Source organism: Ruditapes philippinarum, unplaced genomic scaffold (assembly GCF_026571515.1).
Source record: "Ruditapes philippinarum isolate M1 unplaced genomic scaffold, ASM2657151v2 ctg5615_1_1_1_1, whole genome shotgun sequence".
Classification (NCBI taxonomy): domain Eukaryota; kingdom Metazoa; phylum Mollusca; class Bivalvia; order Venerida; family Veneridae; genus Ruditapes; species Ruditapes philippinarum.
The window spans coordinates 26,405-41,568 of NW_026865447.1; the positions used below are offsets into that span (position 1 = coordinate 26,405).

At 33.6% G+C, this 15,164-nt stretch overlaps 1 protein-coding gene across 1 annotated transcript; it reads right to left on the minus strand.

Annotated features, from left to right (window-relative positions):
- Window positions 1-189: 189 nt before the first annotated feature.
- On the minus strand, window positions 190-14,237 carry LOC132729071 (ATPase family AAA domain-containing protein 3-A-like). Its single transcript, XM_060714816.1, has 15 exons — window positions 13,936-14,237; window positions 13,140-13,216; window positions 11,620-11,781; window positions 11,117-11,186; window positions 10,440-10,605; window positions 10,026-10,095; window positions 9,244-9,399; window positions 8,023-8,079; window positions 7,429-7,554; window positions 6,789-6,913; window positions 5,713-5,764; window positions 4,619-4,689; window positions 3,914-4,081; window positions 2,060-2,168; window positions 190-1,485 (listed from the first exon to the last, which is right to left on the minus strand). The coding sequence occupies exons 1-15, from the start codon at window positions 14,132-14,134 to the stop codon at window positions 1,285-1,287; spliced, it is 1,809 nt and encodes a 602-aa protein (XP_060570799.1). The 5' UTR covers window positions 14,135-14,237; the 3' UTR covers window positions 190-1,284.
- Window positions 14,238-15,164: the final 927 nt, after the last annotated feature.

Genomic DNA, 15,164 nt, shown 5'->3' on the forward strand with positions numbered 1-15,164 from the left:
AACAGTATGGTATAAATAAAATTATATGTTCATACAGAAACATAAATGCTATTTTATCATCGAACACTAAAGAACTAGGTTCTAATTTTGTCAATGTGTTTGGAGTTTTCTACTGTCCAACAAAATGTGGTCTCAATTTTAATATTTGGAATTCAAAAGTAATTCAACATTGCACAACTTGATACATAACACATTTTATTGTTTTTATTACAAATTTACCAATATTAAAACAACACATCACTACTTAGTTTCAAAATATACAACATGATTCTTTAATTAAACAGTCATTGTGACATAACATCATTATGTCTGTGTCACACATTCAATCATGTGTCACACATATAATTTGTGTCACATTATTAATCATTTAAATCACTGATGAACACACTAAATCATTGTGTCACACGTTAAACCAGTGTGTCATACATCAGATCAGTGTGTCATACATTTAATCAGTGTTACACATTAAATCATTTAAATAAATGGGCCACACATTAAATATCTGTGTCACACATTAAATCACTGTGTCACACAGTGACACATGGCAGTGGAAGCACAATGGTTATTAAGAATGACAAATGCTTTTTCTTGCTAATTTTAAAATAGTTATTTGGTTTTTGGTATACCAGCACATAAAATTTTTCTTGATTAATGAAACCCATAGATGTTCTCTCTAAAAGATTATCTCCAGCAGCTGGAACCAGCTTAGAGCTGTCAAACATAAGAGAGACTCCAAGCTGCTGGATCTAAAGACAGGATCATGTTGAGGCTTATGATCTCAAATTATCTCGAACAAGTGTACATTTTTTTCTTGGATACATATAATTACCTTGTCAAATGTCAGTAAATTTGCAACATGCTTATTAACACAAATAATTTTACATCTTAATAACAACTCACAATATATATGTTTAATTATAAATTTTGAAAATTTGAATCTGATGAAAATTGTTTTTTTGTTGATGCTTTTCAAGGACTATAAGAATTAATATAAAAACTTAAAACTGAACATGTCTTCCTTAAACATAACAAATTCTTTTGTTGTTAACTATTTAAAATATGATCCTTTCTGGCATGTCTTACATTTCCACCTTCCTCAACTTCAGGTCTAATACCTTAGAATAGTCCATTAATCTGTCTTAACAAACTGGTATGTTTGTACGAGTCGACATACTTCTTTGATACCATATTAAGGTCAGTGAAACCTTACGTATATGGTCTGTAACATTATCTAATTCTATAATTGTTCAAATAATCCTAGTAACACCTAAATCATGTCAATCATCAGCTTTCCGGAACAGCCGGTGCTTTGGGGATCACCATGGAGGCCGCCTTCTGTGATAATGTACGCTGATCAGCCGTTGTATATATGGAGTGATCTTCCTGCCAAATTACCTTCTTCTCGTGTGACTTCATGGCGTCCTTGACTTTCTCGTCTATCATAGCTTCCGTTAGAACACCGGATTCTGAAGCATACGCTGCAGCCTGAAAACAACAGTTATCACAGTCAATATCCCTACCTTATGAACAACTGTATGTTAATTAGACATATCATTACTGGACGAAAAGTCCTTAAAACAACTTTGGTTATGTAATAATTTGAAAACACCTAGATATACATGATATTAATAAGTTTGTAAATATTACTATTAAGGGTTTATTCTCATGATTGAGTATTCATCTTATTTTTACAAGTAATGAGCCAGTCAGGTGATGCTCTGGATTGCTCCTTGCCCAATCCCCACCACCCCACCCTTCCCTATAATACAGTGGCAATACAAGGGGTAAGGATGCAAATCCTCCAAATTTGACCTCCATCCTGATCCAGCTCTACCAGATCAAAGCGATGATTTTGTTATGGCAGGAAAAATAGCAATGGAATATTCAACGAAACATGCGAACAGTATACTGCCTGTCCTCTTGGCAGCATTTACCAAATTCAAAGTACCTGTTATCTAACTTATTTCCCTGTGAATTTGTGTGGGTGGGGATCATTAGTGTGACATTATTCTATTCAAATGGTGTATTATTCTGAACTGTACATCAAATCCAGTCTTACCTGCCAGCCAACACCTAATTTTGAGATTTCTCTACCAGATAATCCTTCAATTTTTTCTGCTATTTCTGTACATTTCTTGTCGAAGTCAAACTCGGCCACCTTCAATCTCCTTTAATAAAAACATTGACACAAAAACTTCATTATCATTGTAGGCACAGTAAAAATGTCATTGTCATATAACAATAAAGCAAGTCTCAGACCCACAGATAAAATTATAATAAATAGGAGGATTGATTACATATGCTACAATCTATGCAAAAATCTTTCTTTGACATATCTTTACTACCAAATAAAAACAAAACTCAACAAGAGGGCCATGATGGCCCTGAAGTCGCTCACCTGTATATAGGCCCCCGGAGAGGGGCCATTTTAAACCCCAGGGCTTTTATTTGAACAAACTTGGTAGACACCCATTAGAAGATGATTCATGCTAAACATCTAAGGTCTAGCTCATTGGGTTTTTTCAAAGAAGATTTTTTCAAGTCTTTTCTTTACACATATAGTTAAAAACAATGACACACCTGGGGCAGGGCTTTTATTTGAACAATCTTTGTAGACACTTACTAGAAAATGTTTCATGCTTAATATCTAAACTCTAGCTATTCCGGTTTTTTCAAAGAAGATTTTAAAGTTTTTGCTATACACATAAAAGGAAAATCAATGTCCCCCAGGGCGGGCCAATTTTTACCCAAGGGCTTTTATTTGAACAAACTTGGTAGACATCCATTAGAACTGGTTTCATGCTAAAAATCTTAGCTCTAGTTCTTTGGGTTCTTTAAAAGAAGATTTTTAAGTTTTTACTATATGCATATATAGGGAAAATCATTGACCCCCTGGGGCGGGGCCAATTTTGACCCCAGGGCTCTTATTTTAACAAACTTGGTAGACACTCACTAGAAGTTGTTTCATGCCAAATATCTAAGCTCTAGCTTTTTGGGTTTTTTAGAAGAAGTTATTTAAAGTTTTTTTCCTTTTGGTTGCCATGGCAGCCAGAGTTCTGCATGGAATTAAATTCTTTGAACAATTTTCAAAGGTGACCACCAAAGGAACATTCCTGTGAAGTTTGGATGAAATTGGATTAGTGGTTTATGAGGAGATGTCATTTAAAGTAAAGGTTTACGGACGATGGACGGACGAAAAGCAATTACAAAAGCTCACCCTGTCACTTTGTGACAGGTGAGCTAATAAAAAGTTCAGGCAGCATTATATGAAATTGTTTATAATTTTATTTTCCAATTCAGCTAGAATTGCAATAAACTTTCCCTTTTTCATGCAGAATTACAATAAAATATCCCCTTTTCATGCAGAACTACAATAATGCAGAATTACAATAAACTATCCCTATTTCATGTTTTAAACTGTCTATAATATATTTTATCAATCTGTTGCCTGGATATACACACTAATTTAAACTATTGTCTTTAAGAATAGACTTCAAAAATTTGATATATCCTTTAACAATTCTCAGAGGCAAATAATTCTAAAATTGTCCTAAAACATCAGATTCCCTGCAGCAGTTACTTCCCCTGATCAGTGCAGAAACCTTTGCCTATATGTTTTAGTTGCTGCAGATCACAGTATATTTCTCACTTTTATATCTGAATTTTAATTCTTTCTATCTCATTGTTTTAATTTTCACTGATTCTTATGCTGCATTATATATTACATGTTAAAAAAAGAGTATTTTGTAAAATTATTATAATAAATATTTTTCACAATAACCAGATGCCCTAAAACCGTGTATTTTAGTCACATGATTCACTTATTGTTTACAGTGGTGGCGGCAGTTAAAGCTAGACGGCATGCAGTAACTGATGCGAGAAATATGGAGAGCATATCATACATCAAGCTTACCCTTTAGCCTCAAATGCTGGTTGGAGAACATATTTATCAAAGTATTGTCGTACTAATCTGTTACGCTCCTCTAGATTTGGTAGAGAAAATTCCACCATCTCGTCTAATCTGTCATTTATAGCCCAGTCAAACTGTTCCGGTGTATTACTGGCTAAAACTATCATAAATCTGCAAAACAAATAGTGGTTGTTTTCTTTTTTTTTTATTTATTTACCTTAGATTGCCTATGCTATTGATATTTGGCAATGTAAGCCTGAACATCTCCATTTTTGACTGTGTCAGTATTTTTGCGAGAATTTTGGACAACAATCTTTCTTCACTAAAATTTTACCCAATTGATTTCACACTTAAATTTTTAAAAAAAAAAGTAAATTTTTACATTTTTTCCCTTCTATAAAAAAATTTCAGTAATAGAAAAAAGCTTAAGGTTTAATGCCCAAAATTTTAGACACATTTCAAAACAAATAAACTCTAAAAAACCTTTTTTAAATTTTCAGAAAATTAAAAGACACAAGAAAATCAAGTAACGCTTTTAAAGGAGGGTTTACATGTTAAATTGTTAACCAATACAGTATTTGTCAAATAATTCCAGGAATCCACAACAATTTTTATCTCATATTTCCATTCATTTCTTTATTTTCAAAGACAATTCACTTTTTGTACTCCGAGTGATTTAAATTTCCGACAAGAAAGAAGTTAACTTACTTGTTTGATTGTTCCCCTGTTCTGTATAAAAAGGCATTTAATGTTGCACGCATATCCTCACTTATCAATTCCTGAAAATACATGTCTTTATTTATAACTATCAAACACAAATTATGAATCTCCCAAAAAGTACAAGTCCCTTTCAATCATTCACAGAGGGGAATAAAGCCTTTTTAATTTCTTTCTTTTTTTCTCTTACATGGGTTTTAGGTTGCTCCAACACAGTATATGTCATATATTAACTGGTGGAGGGAGATCTTAGTAAAACCCAAATAAAACCACCAACATTCCGTAAGCTAGCTGAATAGCCTCCTCACATGAAAGAATCCAAAATCACTGTCAGGATTTGAACCCACAGCAGTGAAGGGTCAGCAACCTTAACCACTCTGCCACGGACACCCCACTTGTTTTTCTTTCAATGACAATGATTTACGATATGTCTTGCATGCATATTAGTCATAAATACATTGTAACAACTCAAAAAATCACAGGGATTTTTTCCAGGATTTTGGGAACACGACCCATACCCATGGAATTGGGAACTTCAGTGGTGTTCTGTTAAAAAATTGGGAAAAAATGCATGACTGAAATTTTGCAGTGATTAAATGGATGCAAACAATTACTGTCTATGATGGCATCTTCAAAGATTTAAGCACTATTACAGTGAAGAAGCCCTTATTTGCAAAGATTTTAGAATTTTTATTCAATATTTTTATTTTATACTTTCAATTGGGAATTTTTTCCTGTGGATTGGGAAAATAATATACTATTTTCAATTGGGAATATGACCCAAAAACGACTATAAAATAAGCAAAAATAATCCCTGAATCGTATCAATATCTCTTTTTTTTCTTAATCATCTGACCTCCACCTGCAAAACAGTTGAACTTACAGCAGTCATAGAAGGAAATGTCTGCCTGCATTATTCTTACACTCTGACCATGTGCTATACTGTTGAATACTTAGATTTGTAATGCTCTGACAAGCCTGTTACCAGAAATGAATAGGTAAAAATAAACCCAGGGAAGGACGGTATATAAACATAATTTTTGTTAATAATAAACTTGATTGAAAATGTAAAATTTTTATCATACCCTATTTCTTTTCCTTAAAAATGCATCAGCTTCATCCACAAATAATAACACACTGAAAAGAAATACCATAATTAAAACCAATAACTAAACTGCATGTTCTTTCAATAAAAATTGTTTCAAATTATCATGCTATTTTTTTTATAAAGAGCTGTGTGATGATTATAAACAGTATTAGGCATGTTGTTATTGATCAAATGGTAGAAGTGTGTGTTTCCTGCAATAAAAGCTTAGGTAACTTGACACTTGTATTAATAACTGCAGACTTCCCGAAATACGTCGGTCCGACGGACATGTCCGATAAATTTTGATCAGGTCCGACAATTTTTTATTCCGACTGTCCGGCTTTTATCCAAGCCGCATGTATACAAAATGGCGTCGCTAAAGGTGCCAAACCTGGGAAAAACCGAAAATCTACGTCAGAAGAAGTGCGCAGAAACAAGCAATAAAAGGATGAAAAGAATAGACCAGAGACGAAAATTTATGAAAAATGGAAGCAGAACCCATGAATCATTGGTGTATGCAGGGAGGAGATGAAAATGCGCTGTACGGATTGTGCCGATTTTTACGGCGAAAAAATAAAAAACAAAAAGTGTCTTAGAAATACAAACACAAGTTTTTCTTTGATTTTGATCAATTTTATTTGGTCTGACAGATTTTGTTTCGGTCCGACAGATTTTCATGGTTTGTCAGACCGAATGTCTGACAGTTTTTTCAACTTTCGGGAAGTCTGAACTGGACACTTATAACGATCACGAGCAATAGTATTAACTTAAAACAAGGGTTCTATGTAACAATTAAGTGTATTTTCACCCTTTCCAGAACATGTTTGGGTCAGCAAAAATCGGAAAATTTGCCACTAGCCAGTAGTGTTTTCAAATTAATTGGTCAGTTTGGCCAGAAAAACAAGCCATAAAAACAGATGAATGATTATATCATATCTATACAGTAACTGAAGAAGTTTTAGATCCCACTTAGGGGAAAACAGGCACTCTTTATCAGACCGAAATTATATCAGGGAAAAAACTGGTTACTGGAAGACATTTATATTGGTCTCATTGAAAAACAAGTTGTCTCACCCTTTCCGACTAGTCTGTGCCCAGTCAAATACTTTATGCATTGCACTAACTCCCTCTTTACCCATCGGTGCTACATCACCTCCTGTCATAATGGCATAGTCCATACCAGAATGCTTGGCTAAATTCTAAAATATTAAACCATCTATATATATATAAGCATGAAATTAGTCATAAACCAGAAGTTCATAAACTTGGTTTGTTTGATTTTTATGCTGGTTTCAAAACAAGTTTGGTTTTTTACTAAATTCTGAAATATTAAAATGTCCGTATAACCATGAAATTAGTCATAAACCAGAAGTTCATAAACTGGGTTTGATTTTCATGATGGTTAAGTTTCAAAACAATTTTTGATCATATCTGATAATCTCTGTAGTCCATCAATTTATCAGGCATTCCAGGATAACTAACCAGTAATTACCTATTTCTCAGCCAGTGACCAAGACCAATTATTAATCCTACATGATTTCTGAAATAGTGGTGAGAGACAAATGACTATTAGACTTCTGCTTATGTCAGAGATAAATTGTCATGCAGAAATCAGAAATCACTAATGTCTTTGAATATTGTTCACATGTCTTATTTTCTTAAAAAAATGGTGGCTCATCTAGAGGCATGCAACTTTAAATAATACAATAATTACCTTGGCAAACATTGTTTTTCCTGTTCCAGGTGGTCCGTACATTAACAAGTTTCTATAGAAACCATTGTTCTTTTTAGTATGACTTGTTGCTATGGCAACATCTCTCAATCTCTCCTCTAATTCTGGCTGCAAAGAAAATCAAATTCAAAAATTCAAATGAACAAAAGTTGTAAACCCAAGAAAACATACAGCATACCATATTTATATAAAGTTTTTAAAACTATTCATCACTTTTTTAACATTTATCACAATATTTTTTTATCTCTCCCTCTTACACTTAGTAATTATGCCTTTTTGTGATCCGATGAGTGTATTCGTTTCCTTTCTTGCCACCCATTCCCAGTGGCATATATACCTATATTGTCATAAAATGCTGTAAATAATTATCAATTACAATTTAAAACTTGACTGTTGAATGATTCGCAGTCACCAACTAAATTTTTCTGATATTTTGATAAATATTTCCAAAATACCTTATAAGAAAAAACGTACCAACGTTTTGTGAAACACACAATTTACATATGTTTAAAAGTAAGTGTAAAGGTACAATAATAATTACAATAATCATAGAAATGTTCGCAAAACATCACCTACCTTTAATATAATTCCACTTAATACTTCTTCTTTCTTTTTAAATATTTTCTTTCCGATCTGTAAATAATAAATAACAAGAAATGAAAAATATTTTTACCAATTCACATATATATCAGGGATGCCAACAGACAATTTGGAAAAAAGAGGAAAATTAAACACGAGGGGTCATGGGGGCCATGTAGGCCCCCAATGCAGGTCCAGGGCAGAGCCCTGGTGGCAGAGCAGGGGGCGAAGCCCCCGGAAGCTCCTGGGTTTTCATCCTTTTCAGATGGTCTAAAATGCATTTCCTTTTAGTGCTTTATCAAATATTTTCATTAACTGATATTGTATTATTTTGACTGGCAGTAACAAAGTTAAGGCAGACTTTAATTTCAATAAAATTAATCAGTATCTATAACTGTAATATATACATCTTGATGATCTACCCTACTTCTTCTTTCCATCAACAACAAATCCTTTTCAGATGGTCTAAAATGCATTTCCTTTTAATGCTTGATCAAATATTTTCATTAACTGATATTGTATTACTCTTGCTAATCGGCTGACTTTTTGTTTTTCTTCAACTACAGAAAGACGCTACGATTGGTTGGTATATTTAACGCTATCGTTCATTGGCTTACTATAATAGCGACAATAACTGAACATACCCGAAAAGCGGTACGGTCTAAATATTTACGGTACAGTCTAAACATTTACAATCGGCAGACAATAGACGGTAGCAAACTCGGTGAAAGAGACCCCCCTCCCCCAAATTTTCTCCTCGGATTTAAATTGTTCTCAAAAGTGGTTCAATGACCTCAAAATCCGCAGAAAACTGGCATCCCTGCTATATGTATTCACATGAGCATATGTAAATAAGCTTAATTTTCATTCTGCTTTCTTGAAAATGACATGAACAAAAACAAAAAAATATTTGCTGCACCAGCTTTTAGAAATACAAATTAAAATATACAAACATTACAGAGCTTTTTACAGCTAAATGTAATTAATCACTGAAATCTCCTCAATTTACCAAATAACGCATAATGGCTTTATTTTTCTTAAAGATTATCCAAGGTTATAAAGACTTTCTCTAAGGTTTAGGTCAGATCTCAAGGTATTTGATTGGTCAGAGGCTGCCACTGAATGTACACTGACCAATGAAAATCCAGAGATTTGAGATGGAACTCAGATAAAAAGTTGTTATATATAACCTTGGGGCCAACTTCTGTAAAGCCTTACCTTGATTGGATGTTTCAGAGTTTCTAAGACAGTAATTCTGGAAGTTTCTCTAACTAGTGATGGTTTACCAAGGCGAGCCTCTGTGTACCGGGCAGCTACACCTATACTGTATTTGGCACCATATATACCAGCAGCTGCCAGCGTGATCCCCGCAGCCTGTAAACAAACACTTACATCTTAAAATCATAATTAATGTTTGACTATAAAATATTTCATGCAATAATTTTTTCTTACTAAAAGTATTTGCAAAATGGATAAATGCACCTCAGCAAATACATCTGAAGGTTTAACAGAAACTGTTGTTCATTAAATAACAATTTATTCTAATAAATAAACAAATATACAATTTTGAAAGTATAAAATCTGTGACAGATACTCATGTTAAGGAGTATCTAGCCTGTTCAATGGATGACTGAATTCATATATTAAATTAAAATAGTGAAAAACAGAATCCCTAACAAACACCATTTACCGCTAATTTGAAAATGTTGTAGGCTCAGCTTAAGGCTGAGCAGGGACTGTAGTGGTAAATGCGAGCTACTGTCCATGCCCACTAGCACCTGGACCCAAAGTGTTTAGCTGTTGTCACCAGTATAGAGCCAGGACAGCTTGCAAATCTGAACAATCTGACAAGACTCTATACAATTGGTTGACTAACTTCAAATTTTGACCTTTAAATATCCCTATTTTGTTAATGGAACAGTTCCAAACATGACCAGATGGACAAGTTTAGCAAGTGTTAATACATGATACAGTCCCTTACAAATAGATAATTGACTTACAGTAGCTGTCACTTTGTCCCAGTCTGATATAAATGCTTTAAATCCTTCCCCTAGCACAGCTCCTGCTGTCCTGAAAACATGACAAAATACCTTGAAAATACTTTTTCACTTTATATTATAATATTAATTTTGCGCTTTGAAAATTAGTTTTTACATCTCAAAATTTAAGAAAAAAAGGTTAAATTGTCTAACTGGACAGCATTTTTCTCCTGACCTTTTATTCTCAGGGCTGAGATCATTACAAAGTTCTTACTTGATGCTTTTTTTTAAAACAATGCCTGACACTATTTGACTTCATCAATAATTCATAAATATAGGTAGAAAAGACAAATCTAGCATCAGAGATTACAATCTTAATTACAAAAATTCTCCTTAATTTTCTTTATTTTTTTTCTAATCAAGCCCGGTCCTTACTTGATAGATTCCAGTCTTGTTTTCCTATCTTCCTGTGCCCGCAGGCGTATTTGTTCTTTTAGAATATCCTGGTTCTCTCTGTCTATTTTAGCTTTTCCTCGTAACTCTGCCTCTATTCTTTTCATATCATTCTTGTGGTTAAGTTCTGCCTGGTACTCCATACTCCCTTTTGTACATAAAAAAAACCCATTAAATTTTGAAACTGAATATCATGAGTAATTGTATTCTACAATCAATATTAACCAATGCTACAAAGAAAAAAATTTCCTTCAGTATTAGGTCCAATAATTGTACAGTTCGTGACAGTAAACATGTCTGTTTATTAAGTTGAAACTGTAACAAAAGATGTTTATTAATATGTACAGACTATACTGGTAATGTTGACTCCCATCTATACTCTACCTCCACCCCTTGTGCAGCTAGCACATTTAAATTCAGGTTTACAATACATCTGTATTGCATAACATTAATCAACTTGAAGCATTCTCAGACACTGATTTTGAAGAAAATATGTTAGTACATATTACAGGCATTACTTATTCACATCATAATTGTTCTTAACCCTCAACCAGCTGACTTTGTGTAATGGATTCCCCCCCTGCTATGAATTTGGAACATTCCATTTAATTTTTAAGGGATTCCAGTACCAAACTACAAGATGGATTTATTTACATTACCTCTCTTCATTTGTTCTTGTTTCTGTACAGACTCTTCCTGCTTCCTTAAGTTTTCTTCATTCAATCTGGCCTGAAATATTGTATACATACTCAATATGCAGAATATTTTGAAAACAAAAGTAAATTAAAAGCTAAATGAATTTAAAAACATAAATGTTAAATTTCTAGTAGTTCTATTATTCCATCTTTAAAGACTTCTTTTGCCTGGTTCCAAGATATTAAATCTCTGTAAACTACAGAGAGTTGCACATTCCATTATTTGTATACGGAGATAAGAAAACATTGTCTTTCCATTTGAGGAAAATGTAAATAAAAATGTTTTGCAAGTCCTGAAGTGTAAAGCTCATAAATGTGAATGTTTTTATGTACTTTTATTTTTATTTGAAGACTCGCAAAGAAATATTGTCAACAGGGTTTTTATTTATATTCTTGTATGTTAAGTTGCAATATCAAATTTGTTTGCCAAGCAATAATTACTTTGTATATATATATAGAAACAATACCTGCTGTGCTAACTGGTCATCATATCTTTTTCTAGCTAGTTGGTCCTGGTACTGTGACTTTTGTTGACTCAACTTTGTTTCTTCACGTAAAGTTTTACGTTTCTCCTCCTCCATTACTCTAGCCTGCTCCAATTTCATTTGTTCTATTTGGCCTTCCATCTCCTGTAAGTCAAGTTGAATGAGAATTAATTTTGTTAATCCTGTTATTTATTATTGGTTGATGGATTCTGCTCAACAGACTTCATTAATAGAATGCCAGTTCCTCAAGTCTTAAGCCATCTAAGTTCTGTTTTGGCATGACAAAAGACCATGTTTTTTAAGGTCAAACAATATCTTTATATATAAATGGTTGATATAGATCCCCTCAGACTCTGTATATTATTTTAATCAAACACCCTTATCTGTGTCGTGCAATTAAAACAAATATCGCAGACATAAATGGGTTGCATAAGAAATCAAAAACAAAAGTTAATAAATTACACAAGTGAAAATCTTTCTTCCATTTAACAAGGCAAGGAAAGATAATCCATAACCAAGGTTTTCAAGGTTTATTTGAATAAGTCAGGGCCAGATCTGTTTGTCCTTTTATAGCAGGGGCTGTTACACAAAAAAATTGAAAATTCTTTACAACAATGCATTTCACCCAACCCTCTCTTAAATTCAATTTATATCAAGATTGTCCTTCCACTTTTGCAAATATACTACATTTTTCCCCAAACTTAAGGGAAGGGCTTCTATACACGTGGGAAAAGGCCTTGTTACCCTCATGCAATCAATCTCGATCTCAACTAAATCTTCACTCAATGGGTCTACTAACAATAGCATTTTGTTCCTAGACATTTTATTGGTTATTCCTCTTAGTACACTATTCATATTTATCTAATTTCATAGCCATTCCATGCTACAAATCTGACACTGTTTTTAAATCTTTAATAAATAGTATGAGATCAAGATAAAGTATGAAAATTAACAAAGGGCAAAAACTCAAAAAATAAGAAATGCAGAGTAACAGTTCTTGGGCACTGCACTTCTTCTTAATGAGATCTATCATCCTATGAAGTTTCATGTCCATAGCTTTATTACTTCAGGAGAAATGGCCTGGACAAAAATAAAGTATGAAAATTAACAAAGGACAATAACTCAAAAAATAAGAAGTGCAGAGTACCGGTTCTTGTGCACTGCACTTCGGGTCATTATAAGAAGCATGCATACCAAGTTAGAAGTCAATCCGACTTATAATGACTGACTTATGCTCCGGACAAGCTTAAGGGGACGCCAACACCGACGATAAAAGTAACCCCTATATGTCGCCTTTTTCAAGGCGACACAAAAATGAAAGTAATCAAATTTTTTTTTAAACTTCAACTTTTTTGTCTGTCAATTAACTGATCAAAAAATGGTATATAAATTTACAGACTGTTTGTAAATATTGGACCATAATATCATGAAATCCTAGACCTGATTACATCAGCTATAGCTTTATATACTTTGATGCATCCAGAAACTGGTTTTGCATTTACCTTGATTTTCTTCTGGTTTTCAATCTGTATTGTTTGCTCCTGCATCTTTGATAATTCCAATGCATCTTTAGCATGTGCTACAAGAGACAATAAATTATTCATTTCATAATAGGGTATCATTATAAAACAGCAAAATTTAGAAGGAGAAGAAAAATACTTTTGTCATTTTGTAAACATTTTCATGAAGGCATCCAGTAATAATTGGAAAATACTAGTCTCAAGGTTTGAGACTGTGTAACCATTAGGGCCATCCCTAGGTTTAAAGTTGTACGTAAACCATGCAAATTCTAGCTGGTTTGAAATTAATGCATATCATCAAAGAAAGGTTTGGCTTGTTCCCATACTCATCATACTGTAAGCATTTTTGTTCCTGCATCTGATAAGGAAAATCGAACTTGTATATCTTGTTATAAAGAGTAGGGAGAATAAAATATTAAGTAAACTTTTAACCTGTGCATTGACACTCATGTGGGCCAGCCCTGTACTCAAATGGATAGAAAAAATGAAAGTTACATCATTCGTAAATTTTGCAAATGTAAAAACCAGATAACATTTGAATGATATCAATTGCATCTTTTCAACCATTAGACTTTAACAACCACCAAACATATAATTCTAATAAAGCATACCTGACTGTGATGATATGTCTTGAAACTTTACCAATGACCTTCACCTGTGCGGAACTTTATTGCTGTGACCTTTTCACAGAATAATTAGATACGGTTTTTGCAAACAATGGCAGTGTAATAAACTTAAATTATTTTAAGTCACGGCAAAGTATTCATGACATAATCACCTGAACGCTCCAAAGTCTTAGCTGCCTGTGCGGCTCTTTCAAGGGCTGCAGAGTCAAAAGTGTACGCATCTGAACGCGATTTATCCGGTGTTTTGCCATCGTTTCCCCCACTGTCACCGCCGGATCCAGGCGGTGGTGGAAAGCCTGGTGGTAATTGGCCACCACCCTGGCCTTTGTTCATTCCAAACAACCAAGACATGTCCAGTTATGTAAAGTTTGTCCTTTGACAGTTTCTCATGCAATCAATATACACCGGTGTTTTTAACGGAAGTCGACCACACGTGTGAGCGGTGCAGTGTAAGATAAGTTATATGTGACGTTGTGAGACTATTTACGGTTGAACGGTACTAAATATGTAACACTGTCATGTATATACTTATCAAACCTGGGACTAAAGAGTAAAGATAGCCTGTCAAAAATTTGTATAAATAATTATATTATAGTTGCATACGACTTCTGATGGAGTTCACATGGCTGTATGCCATTTTCTTGTTCATATAAATGTAGCTGCATGCGATGGTCTTTATTTACTGCATACAGTTGTTCACATACATGTAGACACTGTTTTATGGTGTTCATATAACTTAATTAGGCATTTGTGTTCATATGGCTGAATGTGGTATTTGAATGTGTTGAGATGGCTGTATATGGCATGTGATTATGTTGATATAGCTGCCTGCAGTTTTTATTGTATTCATATAGCTGCAGCTAGGTGGCATTTGATTGTGTTCATATAACTGAATGGGCATCTGATGGGGTTTACATATAGATGCATATGACTTCTGATTGTGTAAATTACATAGCTGCATGCCACATTTGATTGTGATCATATACCGCAAGATAGCTTCTCAGAGGTGTTCATTTAGATTCATGTGTTTTTCTGTGTTTGTAATGCATTATGCCATTATGTGCCATCTGAAGGCGTTTATATAATTGAATGCAGCATCTGATTTGGTTTATATAGCTGCATACAGGGTTTGATGGTGTGCATATGGACATTGAATAACTTTGTAATGATAATGTTATTTTGCTTCATTGATCATTTGAAAATAAAGCACAGGCTTTCTACTAGTGTGTGCTCTTGAAGGCCAATGGATGTTGAATTCTTAAACATGAGGCATCACAGGGACCTGGCAGTGTTGGGATAGTGTAAAAAGTAATTCTTGAAAAAAAATATACTGTAAATATAATATAATATTATATATATATATTATATGTACAGTACATGT